The sequence below is a fragment of the Balaenoptera borealis genome, assembly GCF_965194805.1.
Source record: "Balaenoptera borealis genome assembly, chromosome: 2".
Taxonomy (NCBI): domain Eukaryota; kingdom Metazoa; phylum Chordata; class Mammalia; order Artiodactyla; family Balaenopteridae; genus Balaenoptera; species Balaenoptera borealis.
The window spans coordinates 185,193,140-185,214,254 of record NC_138867.1 but is presented as its reverse complement, the minus strand read 5'-3'; the positions used below and the strand labels follow the sequence as shown (position 1 = coordinate 185,214,254).

At 62.4% G+C, this 21,115-nt stretch overlaps 2 protein-coding genes across 3 annotated transcripts; both read left to right on the top strand.

The window, feature by feature from the left end:
* Positions 1 to 696: 696 nt before the first annotated feature.
* On the top strand, positions 697 to 7,457 carry TPGS1 (tubulin polyglutamylase complex subunit 1; the record flags this gene model as incomplete). Its single annotated transcript, XM_082381278.1, has 2 exons — positions 697 to 1,070; positions 6,687 to 7,457. 2 exons carry the CDS (start codon positions 697 to 699, stop codon positions 7,219 to 7,221), a joined length of 909 nt encoding a protein of 302 aa, XP_082237404.1. The 3' UTR covers positions 7,222 to 7,457.
* A 4,866-nt stretch (positions 7,458 to 12,323) lies between these two features.
* Positions 12,324 to 18,587, top strand: CDC34 (cell division cycle 34, ubiquitin conjugating enzyme). 2 transcript variants are annotated; one of them, XM_082381076.1, is made up of 5 exons: positions 12,324 to 12,715; positions 15,492 to 15,578; positions 15,670 to 15,767; positions 16,301 to 16,435; positions 17,326 to 18,074. In XM_082381076.1, the coding sequence occupies exons 1-5, from the start codon at positions 12,539 to 12,541 to the stop codon at positions 17,492 to 17,494; spliced, it is 666 nt and encodes a 221-aa protein (XP_082237202.1). In that variant the 5' UTR covers positions 12,324 to 12,538; the 3' UTR covers positions 17,495 to 18,074. The 2 variants fall into 2 exon arrangements, with proteins under 2 accessions (XP_082237202.1, XP_082237201.1); XM_082381075.1 differs by lacking the exon at positions 17,326 to 18,074 and adding an exon at positions 18,081 to 18,587 and having other exon boundaries at positions 12,334 to 12,715.
* Positions 18,588 to 21,115: the final 2,528 nt, after the last annotated feature.

Below are 21,115 nucleotides of genomic sequence, written 5' to 3'. Positions count from 1 at the left end.
GGAACCGAGGAGCTATGGGAGAGTTTAGCGCGATAGAGGATGCGGTGTGAGAAAGTTCCCTCTAGTGGTAAGGAAAGGTAACAGCCTGGGACGGGGAACTGGGGACCGTGGGTGGTCCACTCGCTCTGTGAACCCGTACAGCGGACTAGGAGCCGCGGAAGCGCAGACCAGACCCCTAACCCAGCCTGGTGGGGAGAGGGGGCCTTTCCCCACGAGGTGAGCTACAAACTCGCACGGAGATTGGGTTAGGCTGAAGACCAGGCTGAGCACAAAGGCTCCGAGTTGAAAATCAGAAAAGGGGGCGGGAGCGGCGCTCAGTCCCGGAGTTGGGGGTGGAACCATCCCGCCCACTCTCAGCAGGGCTTCCCTGGTAACCAATGACACCGGTTGCTAGGGGACCATGCTAATGAAGGACTCGCCCACTACCAAGATAGCAAGCAATCCGGCTTCATACCAGAAACCAAGCCCTTCCTAGGGATCCATTTTGGAGTCTGGCAAAATTTAAGTTCCGGGCCTAAGCCAGGAAAGCCAACCAGCACACCTAAAGAGGAAAACGGAGAGAGAGTGAGTGCCAATGAGAACCTAGAGAAAAGGGTGGCCTGCGCTGGTTATTTCCCAGAGTCTCCCCGCGGGATCCGGGCGCCCTCTGCCCTCAACCAAAATGGCCGCCCCCGAGGTGACAGCGCACTGTGAAATATGGACGTCCTTCCGGTCCCGCTGCCCTCAGCAAAGATGGCGGCAGTGGAGAAGCGGCGGCTGGCTGTGGCCCAGGCGGCCAATTTCACAGGCAGCGGCCGGCCGGGGGTGTCCCGAGCAGCGGCGACGGCCGAGAGTGAGGAGGACTTCCTGCGGCAGGTCGGCGTGACGGAGATGCTGCGCGCGGCCCTGCTGAAGGTGCTGGAGGCGCGACCCGAGGAGCCCATCGCCTTCTTGGCGCACTACTTCGAGAACATGGGCCTGCGGTCTCCTGCAAACGGCGGCGCCGGGGAGCCCCCGGGCCAGCTCCTCCTGCAGCAGCAGCGCCTGGGCCGCGCGCTGTGGCACCTTCGCCTGGCTCACCACTCCCAGAGGTGCGGGGCTGGGCCGGGCCTGGGCGGGTAGGGGCCGCGGCCGGACTTCAACTCCCAGCGGGCTCCGCGCGGCTCCCCACCCCCGGCGCCGGCTCTCGAGCGCGGGGCGTGGTGGGAACTGTAGTCCGCTCTGCCTGGCGCGGGAGGGGCGCGGATGGCGCCGGGCTGCAGGGCCCCGGAGGGGCCACCCGAGTGCTGGCGCCGGTAGCTCTGGCCGACTTGGGCTTGGTGATGCCTATTTGCAGGTGTTGAGGTCCCCCTTGCAGCCTACCTCACTTTTGAAAATCATGGAGCCCAGACAGGACTTGCCCAAGGTTGCAGAGCCAGTCCTCCGAGCCAGGTCTCTCCTAGCTGCCTTGTTCCCAGCGTGGTAGCATCCCCGTCCATTCAGCCAGAAAATGAATATTTACAGGGCTGGGTCGTGGAGATAGAGAGCAATCCAGGTCCCCTGCGGGCAGGAGAGATGTCCAGGAAGGGGCCTGCATGACACACAGGGAAAGGTGTTGCAGGCACGAGGCCACCGGGTGCACTGGCCTGGAGGCTGTGGGGCTGCAGTGTGCGACCCACGGGGGAGGGGAAGGCCGGGAGCCTTCGCAGGGCTGAAGCATGGAGGGGTGGAGGGGATGGCGCCTGCCCCCCCACCCCCTTAGAAGCGGGTGAGGGAATGGTCCGTGTCAGGTGGATGGGGAGAAGCTGTTTCACTCGCAGCATCAGCCAGACAGGGTGGGCACTGGATGTGGGTGGGCTGGGTCTTGGATGGGGGTAGTCCCCAGAGAACCCAGGAAGGGGGAGGAAGCCAAGCAAGGGAGCGTTTCAGCCTGGCCCCAGCACCCGCCTCCCTGGGGGCAGCCCTCCCGAGAGAGTCAAGGTGCGGACCCCAAGCAGGGGAGCACAGAGAGGCTGGGAGGGAGCCGGATGTGGGAAGGGGTGTGGAGAACGGGCATCCCATTCGGAGCACCCGGTCTCCACCACAGGGGAAGGGCAAGCGGGTTGTCCAAAGTGACAGCCAGAAAAGGGAATGGCCAGGGCCACCCCTGAGATGGGGACCTGGCGGGGAGCAGGCTGGTGGGCATTCACGGGTTCTGGTTGTTCAGGAACAGCCCCAGGTGGTCCCTGAGATGGGAGGTCACTGGTTTGGGGGAAGTTTCCAGAGTGGCTTGGGGACCGTTAAGTTGGGAGCTGGGAAAACCTCGAAGCAGGAAGGTGGACAGTTGGGTCGGCAGCTGAGACGTGTGACGGGGCCGGGTGGTTGTCACCTGGTGGCGGGGGGCTGTTTGTGAAGGCTTAGGGGAGCTGAGAAGAGCCCAGGACCCGATTCTGAGGAGCCACAGCCTCAGTGAACCCACAGGAAAGCGTGAGAAGGCAGAACAGACATGAAGGAGGGAACCAGAAGACAGGGAACCAGGACATCTTCCAAGGAGGAGAAGAGTCAGCGGCAGGGTCACCACGTGCGGTCGTTCAGGTCAAGCACTGCACAAGCCGTTCACTCCATAGACGTCACAGAGGAGGACCTTTATGTGAAGGCTTTTTGCAGAGCTTTGCCTAATTTATGCAAAGGCACCTTGTGGGCTGGCGGCGGCCCTGCGTCCAATGGCCCTAGAGATGAGGGCTGAGAAGCATCTGTTGGATTTAGAACCAAGGGGGCCATTTGAGTGTCCTGGGGCTGCTGTAACCAATTACCACAAACTTGGTGACTTAAAACAACAGAAATTTATTCTCCCACGGTTCTGGAGGCCAAAGTCCGAAGTCCCGGGGCAGCAGGGCTGTGCTGTCTCTGGAGACTATAGAGGAAGGTCCTTCCTGCCTCTTCCAGCTTCTGGAAGCTCCAAGCATCCTTGGCTTGTGGCCGCATCCTCGCAGCCTCTGCCTTGTCTTCCCATGGCTTCTCTTCTGTGTCACTCTCTCAAAAGGACACTTGGCATTGGATTTAAGGCTACCTCACCCCATCTCCAGATCCTGAACTAATTACATCTTTCAAAGACCCTATTTCCAAATCAGGTCACACTCACAGGTTCTGGGCGGACGTGCACTTGGGGGGGCCCTATTCACCATACTGAAGGGGTGTTGGAGCGGTTCTCAGGAGGAGCAGAGGGAGAAGAGTGAGCAGGGTGAGCGGCCGGTGCTGGTGGTGCACCTGGTCTCCCCGAGGCGGGGCTGCTGCTGAACTCAGAGATCCGTTCCCAGTGAGGAGCCCCATAACCTCGGCTGCCGGGTCAGAAGCAGAAGTCAGGCCAGGCGGGTCCCCCCGAGGCTGGGCAGCCTCGTCCCTATGCTGAGGGGTGGGCCGGGGAATCCCGGGGCTGCTCTTGCCAGCGACCTGAGCACGAAAGATCTGGGGAGAACTCAACCAAAATCCCCTCTGCTGTTGTCTCGAAATCACACGTGCTGGCTGCTAGGACTGGTGACAGCGGCACTGAGATTCCACCGGCGCTCAGAGCACAAACACAGCAGACCCGGCATGGTGGCCCAGGGCCGCCTTCTAAGCTGCCACGTGCTAATAGGAACAGCAAGAGTGCCAACCGCTGCAGGTCCCCGTGGCCCCAGAGAACATGCAAAAGCACCAAAGGGTCTGAGCCAGTCTCCTCAGCTCCGAGCATGCTCTGTGGGGTGTCCCGGGCTCTGTGGGGTGTGGAGCAGCCTCCCTGCCCCCACCCACTCAATACCAGGAGCCCTCTCCATTGTGACAAGCACAGACATCCTCAGACATCACCCAGTGTCCCCTGGGGGCAGAATCTCCTCAGACAAGATCCCCCAGATTATGGGATTCCACGGACCCCCCAGGAGACTACGTCCCATGACCATCTGACCTCTGAGGTCCTGGAATGCTGCACACGTTTAAATACACGCCTGAGTGGGAGGGAGGGGAGGTGACCCACAGACGCTGGGGGCCACCCTGGTTTACACCGCCTGATTCAGTGGGGATGTATGCAGGCATCTGGTGTGAGCAGGGAGAGGACCCAATTTCTTTCCAAACAATTAACCAGAGTCACTCCTCCTCAGCACTGCTAACACTGTTGGGGGGTGGGGGTTGCGGTCACTCTGTGCGGGGCCGTCCTGGGCCCTGCAAGTGTTGGGCAGCCTCCTGGGTCTCCACCCACCCAGTGGTGGCAACCATAACTGTCACCAGTGTCCCCTGGGGGCAGAGGCACCCCGTTGAGAGCCCCCGGTCTACCTCGGAAAGTCTCCATGTCTCCGTGACAAGACCCATAAATAGGTTCTTTTTTAACAAATGCCCACGTGCTTTGCAAACTGCTCCGTGTGGGAGCTGACACAGGCGGAGCCTGAGGACCAGAGCCCAGGACGGCAGACGGTGTGGGTGCTCCCTCATGGCTGGGAGCCCCCGGGAGGGCGGCCTTGAGATGGGGTGTGGCCTTCCTCTGGCTTCTTGCCTGACGCTCTCATCTCACTGGACCGGAACTGCCCCCCTGTGCATCTTCCTGCCCGCGACGCCCATGGTACACAGAACCTGGACAGCGCTGAGTGGCAGCTGGTGACAGCTAATGATAGGCGCACGCGGGCCCCTGCCACACGCCAGGCACAAAATCTACCCTCTGTCCTCCCAAGAATCCTGAGACGCAAGGACTAGAACCCTTATTCTCCAGAGGAGGGAAGCAGAGCGCAGTGGCTAGATCCGGTGCAGGTCTGGGCCAGCCAGGAACAGCGCTGAGCGCACAGGGTGCTCAGGGGTCCCCGCACGCCACCGCCTCCAGGGGGAGTGATTCAGCTCAAGACAACTAGTGGGTCGACCAGGTTCCTTGGGGAGGCATCAGGCAGAGCTGGGCGGATGGTGGACGCTCAGGCCCCATCAGGACGAGCCGTCAGGCCACAGGGACACACCCGAAACCTCAGTGGCCTCACACGGCTGCTGCTGGGTTGGCAGGGGCTCTGCTCACTCAGGCTTGCGGGGAGTGGACCCTCCACGGGAAGTGGGCCATGTTCTCGTGGGGGTGGGGCGGCCTGCCTTCAAGACGCCCCCGAGATGCACTCACCCCCCCGTATTCACACCCTTGGGCAGCTGCCTGCGTTGCCACCCTGCCGGTCACTTGCTCCAGGGTCCAGCGCCGTGACCTTAGCACACTCACACTGCCCCGTGGGGAGAGGCCTCCGCAGGGAGCCTTCAGGGGACAGCAGCCCTGCCAGGGTCCTGGTTGCAGACTGAGCCGGGACCACCCAGCCAAGCTGCTCCCAGTTCCTGACTCAGGCTGCAATGTGATCTAGGTGTGGCGGTAACTGCCACGCGGCCACGGAGTTGACACGGACATCATCACTGCCAGGTCCCCCGGACCCACTCGTCGTGATGAAAGGAGTTGATAACAAAAGCTCCTGCAAGGGGTTATTGTGAGGCGGCAGCAGCTAACACGGTGCCAGTCCTGGGAACGGGAGCATGGCGCTACGTCTGGCACCCCCAGCGCTTCACGGAGTGATCTCACTGACCTTAAAGCGCCAGCACATCCTAAGGACCCAAGAAGTGAGAAGTGAATCCCAGATCGGCAAGACCCCAGGTCCTCCCCCCTCCCCTCTGGCCCTCGGTTCCTCCTCTGTAAAGGGCCTTGACCCACAGAGCTCACTGGGTGACCATGTCCATCCCTGGGCCCTGCCCTGGGCACCTGCCATGCTCCGGCCCAGCGTGGACCGGGCTCGCACCCAGCGTACGGGTACGCTGACCCGTACAGGTCCCACAGATAAGAGTGGAGCTGGGCTCCCAGAAAAGGCGAATGTGAGCCCTGGGGGTGCCCCTTCCTCTGTGGGACCCTTGGCCTGGCCGCTGCCCTGAGCCCCACTTCCCCTTTGCTTTAGTGGAGGTGGAACTGGGCCTCGGCCGGCCGCCGGCTGTTGAGAGGAGGATGGGAATGAGACCCGGGTTATCTAGATGCCCAGGCTCACCCCAGCCCACTCACTTAACCACTTGTGAGGCTCCAGTGTGGCCAGGGCGCGTGGCGGGACCTCAGGGTCCTCATGGGGCAGGCGGTAAGTAGTGTCAGCGCCGTGGCTGGTCCCTGACGTGACCGTTGGGTCTGCTGTTGCAGCAGAAGGCAGCATGTCTGGGTTGACGTGGCCACCTGTGGATAAATCTTTACCCACGAAGACAGGCGGCAGCGGGTTTGAGCCACAGTGTGGGTTACTGCCTCTGGGCCTGCAGGGGTGAAAAGAGGCAACCCAGATTAAAAGGTAGGGATGTGTCCTGCCACAGTGACACCCCATGGGCACACACATCATCGGTGGAATGGAGAGTCCGTGGGCGGATGCCCATCGTCGGAGTCAGCAGACGTTTCTGAGGCTCCTGAGCAGTGTTCTGGGCGCTGGGGTTGTAACAGTGACCAACAGATAAACTCCCTGACATAGGCCCCTGGGCTGAGCTGGTGGGAGGGAGGGAACTCGTGAGGACACCACAAAGAGAAGTACAGGAAGGGGTTAGGGGGTCAAGGAGGGTTCCCCCCCCCCATAAGGTGACATTGAGCAAAGGCTCAAAGCTGTGGGGAGATCTGGGGGAGGGCGCTCCAGGTCAGGGCGCAGCTGGTGCAAAGGCCCTGAGGCTGGACGGGCCGGCGCGTTGGAGGAGGGGCCGGGGGGCAGGGGCGGGGCTCTGGCGCGGCCCGACGGCCCCTCCGCCCGCAGGACCGCCTTCAACAACAACGTCGGCGTGGCCTACGAGTGCCTGAGCGCCAGCGGGCGCAAGAAGAAGCCGGGGCTGGACGGGCGCACGTACAGCGAGCTGCTGAAGCGCATCTGCCGGGACGGGGAGGCCCCCGAGGAGGTGGTGGCGCCGCTGTTGCGCAAGATCCAGTGCCGGGACCACGAGGCAGTGCCGCTGGCCGTGTTCCGTGCGGGGATGCTCACCTGCTTCGTGCTGCTGGAGTTCGTGGCGCGCGCCGGCGCCCTCTACCGGCTGTTGGAGGACCCGGGCCTGGCCGTGGCTGACCGCCACGTGGGCCAGGCCGTGCTGGACACGCTGGAGGGGGCCCTGCAGGCCAGCGACGACACCGCGCCCGCGCGCTACCTGGAGGCCGGCTCGCGCCTGGGGCCCGACAGCCTGGCGCTGGCCATGGACCGCGCGCTGGTGGCCCGGCGGCCCAGCGCCCCCATGACCCGGGAGGAGTTCCTGGAGAAGGCGGCCGCCCTCTTCATCGCCAAGGTCAAGCCCGTGGGCTGAGCCCCTCCCTCGGCCGCCGCTTCCTCCACCCGGATACCTGGGGCCCTCGGGGTCCGGCTCACCGGGGCCAGGACTGGGGTGTCCCTGCATGCCAGGGGTGCAGGGAGCCCCCCCTCACCCACCTTCCCACCTGGAATGATGCCCGAGCCCCCTTCGGGGGGAGGCCAAGGGTCCCTTCCCGCCCACCTGCCAAGGCCCCTCTCCTCAGCAGAAATAAAATCTGTTCCCCAGGCTGACCTGGTGTGTGTGTGTGTGCACCCGTGTCCAGCCCCCAACACGCTTCCCTGGAAACGCTCTCCACTCGGGCGCACTCCGGCCAGCCCCAGCGGGTCCCACCACTGCCCAGAAACCCCAGGGAGCCCCTGGACTCAGCTTTATGAGAGCAGAGGGCATTGGGGCCTGGACGCACAGCCCCGAGACCTGGGAGGCATGGCTGGCCCCCAGCCTGCCCTCCACGAGCGCCCCGCCCCAGCAGTTCCTCCCTGGACCTCGGCTTCCCCAACCACCAAAGGGAGAGGTCAGCTGGGCAGGTAGTCATGATGGTGACGACAGAAACAGCTAACACGTCTGAGACCTGACAATGTCTTGACTCACCGCCGCCCTATACGGAAGGTAATCCACTGCCCGCATTTGGCATATGGGGAAACCAAGCCCGGAGGAGTGAAGGTCGCAGCACCAGCAAGGGGCCAGCAGGGATCCGAACCCGGGCCCGCGCTCTGTAACCCAGAGCCACAGCGCCTTCACCACCGCCACGGGGCCCGTCCGGGATCCAGGCACACCCGTGAGAGTCACCAAGCACCCTGGGTGTCCCCCTTTCCGCCAGCAGGAGCACGTCCTGGACGGAGGATTCCGCAGGAAGCAGATTCCCAGCCCAGGACAGTTGCAGGCGGGTGACTTCACTCTCTTGGCCTCAGTTTCCTCCTCTGTTAAATGGGACCCAGGGCACCCCTATTTTGATTGAGGGAGATCACGCGGGGACAGAATCTAAAGCCTTTTTCGAGCTACCAATGGCAGGGACCTCCCTAGCCTACCATTTCCCAGCACCTGCCGTTGGCCGGTAATCGATACACCAGTGAGTTGCGCTGTGTTTTCCAAAAGCAGCCACGGCTTCCTTTCTGTTCCCATTTGCTCTTCCTGAATCTCCCACCCCGCCACTAAGGGGCAGGTAAGAGGTGGAATCTGCATTCCCTCTCCTTGCACTTGGTGGCTTTTGTGACCGTACTTGGCTTCCACGTCAGGGTCACAAAAGGCGGGTGCCGGCGGGGGACGCGGTGGCCTGAGGAAGCACAGGCCACACAGAGGTTCCCAACTAGAGACTCCTGCTTTGCAGGTAAATGAATGAATGTTACTATTTCAAGCCACGAAGTTTGGGGGTCATTTGTTACATAACCAGAAGCTTCACAAAGGTGCCCCCTCCGTCAGCATTAGCTGTTACTGACACCGCACACAGAAAATGGGCCGCCGTGTCAGCAGGCTGAGGCCCTTAGGGGGCTGGACGGCCTCGGGGAGCAAGCTGTGCTGAGGGCCCTGCGGCACGGAGCTCGCGGCCGGGCAGGACATCCGCATGAAATGCGCAGTGCAGGTAGACTCATGGGCCCCAGCAGCCTCCGGTCAGCTCTGTGGTCCCCTGGGCTAGATGCTGTGTAGCAGGTGTCACTGGTGCCACCAGATCCCCTTCCCATCTGCCGAGGCTCACAGCTGCCCCACCAGAGACCAAGCCATGTGGCCCAGGAGGCCTCATCCCCCCATCTGGGGCAGGATTGGCCAGTGACCACCAGGGGTCGTGGCCAGTGAGTGACCACAGGGGGATCCAAGAGCTGGCCCGCTTGCCTCAGGGGATGCTAACTCACATTCCAGGGTCCCCCCCCCCCGGATCAGGCTGAGGCCAACTCCATCTGGGGTCACCTGCCCTGCCCTGCCACCTTCCCTCACTGCCACCCCTGAGTCACCATCACGCCTGGTCTTGGGTCCTGAAGTCCTGGTTTGACCTTTACAGGCACAGCGCGGGGAAGCTGAACTGTTCTGCTTATCTGACCTCACAGCAGTGTGGACGCTCAGACTCCCTGCCCTCCAAACCCCCCGCCCCCACAGTGTTCACTCCACAGCACCCCGAAGGCTCCTCCTCTTCCCCAGCTTCTCTGGGGGAAGGCGTCCTCCTACTGTGTCAGGGATCTCTCCTCTCCTCATGCTTCCTCCTCACTTGGCATCTCATCCTGGCCATGGCTTCCATTATTGCCTGGTCACCAAGGAGTCTCAAATTCACGTCTCAGGCCCAGCCCTGCTCTGCTCCAGCCCTGGAGAGCCAACCACTTGCTGGGCGTCTCCTCAGGGACATCCCAAGGACATCCCAGGCCTGCCACATCCAGGACGGAGCCTCCGCTCAGCCCCCCTGACCCTGGGGCTCCTCTGGAGTCTGTGGTCTCCGAGGAAGCCCCCAGTCCACCCAGGACCAGGGCTCAGCCTGGATGCCTCCCCTGTCCCCTCAGCTGGCCCTTCTCTGCATCCTGTAGGTTGCACATCATAGCTTCATCCTGCCTGCGCCTCCCCACACTGGTCCAGCCCTCATCCTCACTGCCCTGGGCGACCCCACCAGCCAGTAGGAGTGCTCCAGGGAACCTGGCCTCAGTGCTTGGTTCAGGAACAGCATGTGACTCCCAGCTGGCCAATGAGATGCAGCCCTGGGACTTTTTCTGGGGTGGCTGAGCTGGGAGGACCTGGGCCTGGATCCTGGAGCCATCTGGTCACCACAAGGCCTGTGAACAAAGTGAGCACTCAGGAAAGCTGAGCAGAGAGACTCCCCAGCTTCTTTCCTTGACTCTGTCCCCTCACTATGCCCCAGGCACACCTCAGGCCTTTGCACGCGCTGTTCTCTTTCCCTGTAACACTGTTCCTCCAGACCCAAGGGGCTCACCCCATTCTGGTCCCCACTCAAATGTCACCTCCTGAGAGGCGCCTCCCCTGAGCCCCTATCCAAGATAACTCTCCTGCTCCACCCCCGTTGCTAATGCCTCACTATCCTTTATTTTTCTTCATAGCAATTATTGCTATCAGAAGTTGCTTACTTATTCAATAGCTTGCTTATGTCCTTTCTCCCTGTCTCCCCAAGGGGAGGGATTTTTACATATTTTATTCACTGCTGTACCCCCGGCACCTAGATTTGTCTGTGGAAGTCCTTGAATTAATTAATCAATTTTCCAGAGGAAGACTCTGACGCTCATAGAAGCGAGGGTATTCAGTTCCTGTGGCTGTCATAACAAACCACCGCAAAAACAAAACAACACAAAACAAACAAACAAAAAAACCAAAAACCTCAGAAAACCCCACGACAACACAAGTTCATTATCTTACAATTCTACATTTAAGGACCATTTCCAAGTTCATGACAGACCTAGATTTGAATTGAGGGCTCTTCTGTTGCATGTGATGGAAGGCTCAACTCAAACTCGCTTAATAAGAAAAGAAGTAATTTATTGACTTGCACCATTGCAAGGGGAGGCCAGGCATGGCTGGATCCAGGAGCACAAACAGGGTCTTCAGCACTTTCTCATCAGTTGGCTCAGCTTTCCTGAGCACCAACTTTGTTCACAGGCCTCGTGGTGACGAGACGGTCCTATAGCTCCAGGTCCAGGTTCTCCCAGCTCAGACGTCTCAGCAGCATCGTGTCCCCAGAAAAAGGCCAAGTCACATGCTGTTCCTGAACCAACCACTGCAGCCAGGGGGCCTAGGGTACTCTGATTGGAGGACCCATCCCTGAAGCCAGGGCTTGAGGATCAGTCCAACTGGAACCTTGCAGACTAAGAGTGGGAGACCCCATGGGAAAATGGAGGTGCTGTGGCCAGAAAATGGGCAGGTAGAAACCCCAGATGTCCACCACCTCAGGATATTTCAGAGCCTGAGGTGCAGGCTTTCCTGGGGGACAAGGCCTCATGTGGGACCAGCTGGAGGGGCCATAAACCTGGTACCTCTCTTTACATTTCCAGGGCCGCCCCCACTCACCCAATAACTCCTGCAATAACTCCTGTGGGGTGTACGCAGGGAGACATCTTGGGAAACGTCTCTGGAAGAATCATTATTAATTCTAATTACTATTCATCAACAAGCTGCCACATGTCGAGGCTATGACACTGGTGCTATGGGCAGAGAATGAGGGGCAGAGAATGAGGGACAGAGAACGCTTGGAACACTGGACAAACGGGCGTGCAGCCCACTTTACAGATGACGGGCCCCTCCAGGTCCCTCGGGGTGCAGGGCAGAGCCCCCTTACTGATGAAGCTGCTGCTTTGCCCAAGGCTTTCTCAGACTCCTTCCATCCCCACAGATGACATCTTGTTTTCCTTCCCCAGACGGGTTTACCTGCCTGTCCTCAGCGGGGACCAGCACAGGGCCAGGGCCAGGTGTCGGGGCAGCCAGGGGAGGAAATTAGCTCAGCTCAGCCCGAGGTGTTGGTGCAACTGTTGGCTGCCCGGGTCACCTGCCAGCAAGGCCACCACAGGCCTCGAGTGCCACGCCCACCCTCGTGGGGCGCTGTCACCTGCGGACGTGCAGGGATGGAGGCCAGGCCCCATCCCAACTCTCCGACCCAGAGCTGTGTGGGTGTCCGGGCCCGGGGCACAGCCAGGTCAGCGCTCTGGCAGGGTCGGGGTAAAGCCCAGGGTGGGGTCAAAGGTCGGCCTGAGACGCGGGCACAGCCAGGGAGGGTCAGGGCTCTGGTCTGGGGTTCGGCCCGGACGGGTGCCGAGTCCACGCTGCAGAGGTGTGCCAAGTGGGGAGGGGGCTGCGAGCGGCGGGACCCTCCCGGCTCCAGCGTCCGGGGGTGGGGGGGGGGACCCCGGCCCGGTCACAGGTGGGGAAACTGAGGCTCGGGACGGCTCCGCCCTGGCCCCGCCCTGCAACGGGACGTCACAAAAAGGCCCCAAAAGCGCGGCGGGCCGAGCCAGGCGGCGCAGCTCAGCCCTGCCCGCGGCCCCGCGCACTCGTCCGAGCTAGGGCGGCAGCGGCGGCCTCCCCAGGTGTCGGAAGCGGCAAAGCGCCTGCGCGCGCGGTCCCCGGGTCCCGGCGGCGCGCTCGGCGGCAGTGGTAGGGGTCGCTTCCCGGCGTGCCCCGCGGGCGGGCGCGCAGCGCAGGCGCGGGCGGCGGGGGCGGGGCGCGGAGGCTGAGGTGAGCGCCGGGCGGCGGTGCAGAGCTACTGGAGCGCCCGGCGGCTCCGGGTGGCGGTGGCGGCGCAGACGAAGAAGGCGGCCCCGGCCCCGGCCCGTCCCGCGCCCCCACGGCCCCGCGGCCCCAAGTGCCCCCGGCCCCGGGCCCGTCCGCCGCCGCCATGGCCCGGCCGCTGGTGCCCAGCTCGCAGAAGGCGCTACTTCTGGAGCTCAAGGGGCTGCAGGAGGAGCCGGTGGAGGGCTTCCGGGTGACCCTGGTGGACGAGGGCGACCTGTACAACTGGGAGGTGGCCATCTTCGGGCCCCCCAACACCTACTACGAGGGCGGCTACTTCAAGGTGAGCGGCGGGGTCAGGGGGCGGCGACCCCCTCTTCCGGCTCCTCGGGGCCCCTCCCCCGCCTCTGCCCCCTGCCCCTGCTCGCTCCCTTGGCGGGACCCGTTCTCACTGTCTCTCCTCCTCACGGGGTTCCTTCTCTCTCCCTCTCCTCCTCGCGGGGCCCCCATCTTCTGTCCCTCCTCCTCTCGGGGCCCCCTCTCTCTACCCCGCTGCCTGACCGCCTCTGGCGAGCTACGGGCCCTCGGTCAACCCCTCTGGCCCTAGGAGTCCCCGAGAAGCGCCTGTTCCCTCTAAGGCCGCTTCATGTCCCCAGAGGGGAGGCCCGGGACCCTCCCTGTTTCTATGGGTGCGGGGCCCTTGCTTCCCCCAGCCCCTGGTGCCCGTCCCCCTCCTCCCGGCCCTGCCCGCTGCCCGGAGCGGACAAAGAGGCCTCCCCAGAACCAGCCAGCACTGTTGGGAGGGAGGGAGGCCCGCCGCCTGGGGGCTGGCTCGGCCACTGGCTCGGGTTCCAACAAAGGCCCGGATGGGGTTGGCAGCCGGGACCTGCTTGGAAAGCGGCCACCCTGGCTGATAGCAGGGGACCCGGCCCGCTGGGCTTCATCCTGAGCTTTACGTAACCTGTTCTCTCCGGCCGTCGCTCCCACCCTCCGCCCTGTCCCCGGGAGCCACGCCACAGAGCCCACCCAGGTCCGGCCTCAGAAGCTTAGGCTCTTCTGCGCCCCGGCTGGCCTTTCTCAGGTTCCTCTGAGCAGGCGGCTTCTTGGGCCCCATGTCGCCCGCCCTGGGTCGCTTGTGGGCGCTCTGTGAGCGGGGAGGTCAGGGCTGTCCCCAGGACCGGCTGTGTTTCTGACAAGTGTGACGAGGGCTCAGGCCAGAACCTGGACAGGATATGAGTCCACATGTGGGCTTGGAAGGACCCTTCCCAGATCAAAGGACTTTGCTCCTCGAGCCAGACGGACAAGGCAGGGGGTCTCCTTGTGAGAGAAGCGGAGCCTGGGCCCTCAGCTGGAACAACCCCATTGCCGCCTGCCAAGAGCCCAGCAGCCAGGCTGGGAGGCCCGGGCGGGGGCGGGGTGGAGCTGGCACTGCCCGGACAGATGTCTGTGTTTGCACTTTTGGCTAACATTTTAGCCACGCCTGGTCAGTGGCCTGGACGGGGCAGGCTGGCCTGCTGGGGTGATTCTTGAGTTGAGATTCCCTCGTTACTGGGGTGGGATGGGGGGATGAGCATGGACAGTCCTGGGCTGAGTTCTGATGTGGAATCCGTCTTCCCCGTGCAGGACACGGGTTGGGGGCTGGTGACCAAATGGTTTAACCAGCCCTCCTCCCCCAGCCTCTTTTGTCTGCATCTGGGAGCAGCTGGCTGTGAGGATAAGGGCCCCACTCAGAGCTGGAATAGCATGAGTCCCACCCTGAGGCCACGCCAGGGCTCTGAGCAAGGGTGCTGGACTGGAAAGAAAGGAAAAGACCTGGGTTTCTGGCTATTGCCCACTGTTTGCAAGGGATTGTGGGTAGGACCTTCCAGGCTGGCTTTGGGGGGATGATCCTGTTATTCTAGAAACCTGGGCTAGGGAGGGGCGCTGCAAATCTGATCGCGTTCGCCGCGAGGGTCTGTCCTCGAGGAAGGCAGCGTGGGACCCACAGTGGTTCTGCCACCCTCAGATCCTCCTGTTCTGAGGTGGTTGGCTGGGGAGTGGGGGAAAGATGTGGAAATACAGGGGCTGGAAGTGCCCGGGGGGCACCATCGCTTTCCAGCACCTTCCTCTCAGCCCGCCCGGCCTCACCCACTCCTCCTAACAAGCCAGAGGGGCTCCGGGCAGCGTGTGCTGAGGGGTGCCCCAGAGACCTGGTTTGGGGAGCCCCTCCACAGCTGCATTCTGTGTGCCCTCAGGCAAGGTACTCTTCTTCTCTGAGCCTCAGTTGGCACAGCGGTAAAGGCATCTCTGGGACTTGATGGGTGTTTGGTGAGGGGAGGCCTGTCCCCCTACTCGCTAAGGAGGCCTCAGCTGGTCTCTGCCTTCACTTAGAAACGCAGCCCTGGGCTTAGCGGGACCAAGGGGCAGGGTCTGAGGCCCGAGTTCCAGACTGACTTCAGGCCTCAGCACGTTCACTCCAGAACAGAGGGCCTTCCCCCGAGTGCCCCCAACACCCCCTGCCCAAGAGGACGATTCTTTAAAGATGGGGGGCGCGTGCAGCAGAGGTGTCCCACGTTGGCCCCGAGAGCCTGAAGCACCATCAGGATCCCAGGACTGGGGCTTAAACAGGCGAGGCCGGGGCATAGCTCTCCCTCGCAGCCCTCCCCCGTCTGCCCGTGACCTTCCCGTTTGCCTTCCTGACCCCCCAGGGCTGATACCTGCGGGCAAAGAGCCTGTCCGCCTGGTGCTGACTCATCTCCACCCCCGGCGCCTGCCCAGTGAACACCCGTCTATTTTAATCCTCCCCACAGGCTGGAGACTGAGGCTGGGAGCCCAGCGCGGTGCTTGGGCACCCGGCTCCTGGGGCTGGGCCCACCACGCTCCCTGGGGCCAGGGCTCTGGTCCCCCCAGAGGCCTGGGCTGGGACAGGCCTGGAGCTGCTCCCTGGCGAGTGCCCACCCCCCCCACCCCCCGCCACCGACAGCAGGGCAGGGATTGGGGTCGTCAGCTCAGCTCGGTGACCCCGAAAAGCCCTCGGCCCGTGAAGGGCGCCGGAGACAGACGAGTCCCAGGCTGACCGCTGTGTGTGGTCTTGGGCGGCCTGACCCGGCCCTGGCTGAGCCTCTGTTCTCCCCCACCAGGCGCGCCTCAAGTTCCCCATTGACTACCCCTACTCTCCGCCGGCCTTTCGCTTCCTGACCAAGATGTGGCACCCCAACATCTACGAGGTGAGCCTGCTCCTCCGGGGGGCGGGCTGGGGCGGGGGGCGTGTGGACGGGAGCCTCGTGGGTGCTGACCCCCCGCCCCCGTGCCGCGCAGACTGGGGACGTGTGCATCTCCATCCTCCACCCCCCCGTCGATGACCCCCAGAGTGGGGAGCTGCCCTCGGAGCGGTGGAACCCCACGCAGAACGTCAGGTGAGGCGGTCGGCGTCGGGCAGGCCAGCCCTGTGGATGTAGACACGGGAGGACGCAGCTCCCTGCTGGGTGGCAGCGTTTGTGGGAGCCACCTCCCGCCAGAGCCCCCATCCCTGCCGGCCTCTCCCCCATTTCCTGCCATCCCTGCCCCAGCCACCTTCAGGAACGGTCTCTGGGACTCCTGTGGCCGTGTCTGCGTGCCCCTGGGGTCCCCCCTCCTTCCTCGAGCCCCAGGGAGCGCAGCCCTTCCATCCCCTGGTGCTGTGCTCACCCTGAGCGGTCCGGGCACTCTCCTCCTCTCCAGGCTGGAGTGAGAATGAGTGGCACAGGGGACCCACTCCAGGCAGGATGCCCCAGGGAGGGGACAGGCCTGCTCCAGCGGAGGGAAGATGGTCCTGGCCTTGGCTGTCCACCCACGTCCCATCCCAGGAGCCCGGCACGCAGCAGAGGGCAGGTGGAGGGTGGCGGACCGGGTCGGGGCATGAGGCTCCCGGGTGGACCGCCCCCACGCCGACTCCTGTTGCCTCCCCTAGGACCATCCTCCTGAGCGTCATCTCCCTCCTCAACGAACCCAACACCTTCTCACCGGCCAACGTGGACGCTTCCGTGATGTACAGGAAGTGGAAAGAAAGCAAAGGCAAGGACCGCGAATACACGGACATTATCCGGTGAGTGGGCCTGGGGCCTGGGGAGGCAGGGCGGCCCCTCCTGAGCCCTCCTCCTCTTGCCGGAAAAGCTGGGGTCTTTCTCTCGTGAAGCCTGTGGTCCACATGTGTACTGTCGTGTATGGACGTGCCACGTGTGTGTGCATGTCTCATGTGCGTGGCGTGTGGGAGCATGCACCTCACACAGAGATAAACACCCTGGTGCCCGCCAGGATCTAGCAGGGTCTTGCCACATCCTTCTGCTTTGACGCTGAAAGGGCAGAGATCCCGCCGGTACCCCCCATCCCCCGTGCACGTGGACCCTGCGTGCTGGGCCGTGCGCGCGTGTGTGTGGCCACGTGCTTTTCCCCACGCGGTCTCCTCCGGGACCACGCTGTGCGGGGTGTTCCATCTTTTCACCTAACAGGAGTGAATTTCGCTATTTTGAAACTTGGAGTTATTCTCTAAAGGCAGCAAAGCCGAGTGGTATGAGCACGTTTAGGAAATAACTTCTTTTACGAAAAGTCAGTTTCTCTTGGTTATAAAAGCAGCGCATCACTTAGGAGTTTGCCAGGGTGAACTTCTCTCATTTCCGTTGTTTTCTGTTTTTCCCCGTGAACAGGCAGGTGCCCGGCCTCGCAGGGGAGTCTGTGTGAAACATTCCCCAAGGGCCTGCGCTCTCTGCTCTGTTCTGTTCCTTGTGTCCCATGAGCTGCTCTAGGAACCCCTGGGGTTTGTGACTTCTTTCATGACAAACTAAACACTTCACTAAGTCTCCTCCAAAGAAGTTTTTAGTCTGTCATTTGCCTCTTAGAAAAGGGAGTAGGTCAGACACGTGTCTCCATGACGACCCAGCCCCCCCCAGGCCCAGCGTTCACCCGGGGAAACAGGTCCTCGTCCTCACCCGCCTCCAGGCGCATGCTCACCCACCGTGTCCGCGCAGCTGTGGGGACCTGTGCCCGTGGGCCGGCCGCGCGACCCCGTGGCGGGAGCTCCAGAAAGCCCACCGGCGCTGTCGGGTGGTGGGACCCCAGGCGCAGCAGGTGCGGTCAGAGCTCCCGCCGGCTACCATCAGTTGGATAAAGCCCCGGACGGAAAGCACGTGCTGGAGACACGGTGCTGGTGACAGGAAGACGCTCAAGTACAGAGAGGAGAGGACCCGGGACCCCTGCCTGGTGGGGATGTGCCGAGCGTCCCGCCATGGGTGCCTCCCAGTGGCTGGCCCTTCCCCTGGGACTGCTGAGCAACCCCGCCCGCCCCACCCGCCACCCTGCACCCTCCACCCTGCCCCTCACCCACTGGCCCAGCCCAGCGCCGTGGCTGCTCCCACCTCAGCGGCCAGGGCCGACCTGCGCTTCTCTTCCTGATGAGCTGACACCCTCCCTGTGTCTGCACAGCCCTCGTCCTGGCTCAGAGCCCGCGTTCCGCCCCCTCCCGCATGCGTGTGCTCGTGCCTGTGCGCGCGTGTGTGAGCAGAGGCCCGTGCACGCGCGGGGGCCGTGAGCGGTTGGGCCCGTCTGCTCTGCCCCGCCCCCCCGCCCCGGCCATCCTGTCGCTGGCCCCCGTGGCCCGGCCGTCGCCCCGGTTGTCCTACTCTGTTTCACGGGAGCGAGCGCGGGGGCCCCGGGGCTGCCGGCCGCAGTGAGGCAGACCCCGCTTCTCCCCGCAGGAAGCAGGTCCTGGGGACCAAGGTGGACGCGGAGCGGGACGGCGTGAAGGTGCCCACCACGCTGGCTGAGTACTGCGTGAAGACCAAGGCCCCAGCGCCCGACGAGGGCTCGGACCTCTTCTACGACGACTACTACGAGGACGCCGAGGTCGAGGCCGAGGCCGACAGCTGCTTCGGGGACGACGAGGATGACTCGGGCACCGAGGAGTGCTGACACCGCGTCTCCGCAAATAAACTTACAGATTTTACCTCAGCCGCCCACTCTCTGCCGCCGCCACTACCTCCGGACACTGCGTCCGCCCTGTCCCCTCCGCCTCCGGGGAGGCCGCTGCGCTCGCGGCCCCGCGTGGGCCGGACGCCGCTTGGGGACCCTGGCCCGCTCGCCCCACCCACCAGCTGGAGCCAGAGACTCGGGGTCCCGGCTTGAGAGCGGACAGATTGACTCGGGGTCACCTCTTCTCTCTGCTTGCGGTTGTTTGGAATCTAAATAAAGCGACTTTATGAGAAGCCCGAGGACCAACCTCTCCTTGGCCGTGAGGCCAACGGGGCCCAGGCGGGGACGCAGGCCCTGGTGCCATGCATGTGACCCGAGACCGGCAGGCGGCAGCCGCCCCTCCGAGCCTGGAAGCTCCCCAGGGGTCTCCTGTCAGGTTTGCTGATTTGGGGGGAGGGGCCGCAGAGACCGGGGTCTGGCCAGGCGGGGGCGTGGGGTGTGTTCTTGGGGCTGAGGGGTGGCCCCGGGGGTCCGAAGCCCCAGCTCCTGGGCAAAAATAAAGTTTTATTGGAACAAAGCCACACCCATTTCTTCCCCTACATTTGGCTGCTTCTGAGCAGCAGCTTTAGAACTGAGTGATTGCAACCTAGCGTCTGGGCCGAAAGCCAGAAATACCGTCTGGGCGTTTACGGGAAAGTTTACCCCACCTGCCACCACCCTTGGGCCTGTTGGTCCAGCCCCTCTGCTCCCCTGGGACCCCTTCTCCCCGTCCCCAGGCTGCTGTAACAAACAGATCCAGACTCGGTGTTCACCCTTCATCATGCTCGACTTGTGTGGGTCGGGGTCACATCGGTGTGGGGAGGGAAGGGTGCGTGTCCCTGCCCCACCGCCTAGATGACTGGAGCCTCAGGGCCGGGAGGATGAGGGCCCAGGAGCCAGGCCAGTGCCCACCAGCCTCAGGGTCACGCGGTGCCGCTTGCCGTGCACAGGACAGATGGGAACAGGCGTGAGCCCCCAGACCCAAGGGGAGGGGTTGAGGACCCACCCTCTAGGGAGCGTCTGAGGCTGGAAGCCGGGGTGTAAACGCCCAGCTCTTGTCCCCAGATCCAAAGGAGCTTGTGCACACAGTTGCCACGCACCGGGGCCTCGGGATCCTGTACTCCCACCCGGGGGCCTCAGCATTGGGTTTGCCCAACGTTGGGTTTGGGTTCAACGTGGATTTCAGGTAAACAAATTGTTTTTACTCTAAGATCATCCCATGTAACGTTGGGGACGTAATCATACCAAAAAGTTACTTGTTGTGTATCTGAAATTCGTCTCTTCTTAGTTGCCAAAATATGACGCCCTCCCCTGCCCCCCAATACCAATGAAACCTACTTCCTGGGGTTATTAGAAAGATTAAACAAGGTAGGACACGTGAACACCCTATAAATACTCATTTTTCTTAAACTGAACCCTGGCCTCACAAGCCGTCCTGGGTGAAGACAGCTCTAGCCTCACGTGCCAGACGCAGTCAGAGGAGAGGTGGACAGTTTGCATCTGGCCTCAGAGCCCCAGCATCGGGGCGCTCTCATCCACCTCTGTGACCCAGTTTTCAGCCAAATCTTCTTTATTTATCACAACCCTTTCAGTATCAGAGGGAAAAACGCTTGACTCATCACACTGACGCAAGCGCAGGAGAATTTCACTGTCTTCCGTGACTGACAGGGCGGGGGTTTCAGGCACAGCTGGAGCCAGGTGCTGGCTGTGCCCTGATTCTGTCTCCCCCTACCTGTGGTCAGCAGAATAACAGCTCTTGAAAACATCCATGCCCTAATCCCAGCATCTCTGTCACTAGATGCTGGAAAAGGCAGGAAATAATTCTCCCCTGGAGCCCCAGAGGAACCAGTCCAGCCCACACCTGGATTTTTGCCCCATGAAGCCCATTTCTTGCTTGCAGCCTCCAGAACTGTGAGAGAGTAAGTTTGTGTGGTTTCAGGCACTGAGCGTGTGATCAGCTTCCTCTGTGTGGGCCTCATTCTCATGTGGACGCCTCTCACCTTGGGCCCACCCACACCCAGGGTGACATCTTTCCAAGTCCAGCAGAGAGTGAGGGCTGTCTGAAAAGTTTCAGAAGAAATGCGGGCCACAGTCTTCACTGAGCTGGTTTAGGGCTTAGGGTGGCTCTCTGCCCTGAACCAAACCCTGTGGCCAGGGGTGTGCTCTCATTGGCTGGTTGGGGGTCACGTGGTGTCGGGGAGCAGCCAGGAGAGGGGTGGAGTGAAGGAGGGAGGACCTAGCTGAGCCCGGCTAGGACCCTCGGATTTGCAGGAGCCCCCCAGGTACTCATAGCACACGAGTGTTCATACCATCTTTCTTCAAAATTGCCAAAATCTAGAAGACCCCAGATATCCATGGACAGATGATGGATAAACACAATGTGGTCCAGGGAATTCCCTGGCGGTCCAGTGGTTAGGACACTGAGCTTTCACTGCTGAGGGCCTGGGTTCAATCCCTGGTCAGGGAACTACGGTCCCGCAAGCCCCGTGGCATGGCCAAAAAAAACACAAAAAACAAAAAAACTAAACAATGTGGTCTAGCCAGACAGTGGAATATTATTGAGCCTTAAAAAGGAAGGAGATTCTGACACCTGCTACCACAGGGATGAACCTTGAGGACATGATGCTCAGTGAGAGAAGCCAGACACAGAAGGACAAATACTGTCTGATTCCACTCACGGAGGGTCCCTGGGGGAGTCAGATGCACAGAGACAGGAAGTAGATGGGGGGGGGGGCCAGGGGCTGGGGGAGGGGCTGGGGAGTCAGGGTTTCATGGAGACAGT

Coding starts and splice junctions, on each gene's coding strand:
- CDC34 (XM_082381075.1), top strand. CDS start 12,539: ATGGCCCGGCCGCTGGTGCCCAGCTCGCAGAAGGCGCTACTTCTGGAG. Junction 12,716..15,491: donor ACGAGGGCGGCTACTTCAAG/GTGAGCGGCGGG, acceptor CTCCCCCACCAG/GCGCGCCTCAAGTTCCCCAT. Junction 15,768..16,300: donor AACCCCACGCAGAACGTCAG/GTGAGGCGGTCG, acceptor TGCCTCCCCTAG/GACCATCCTCCTGAGCGTCA.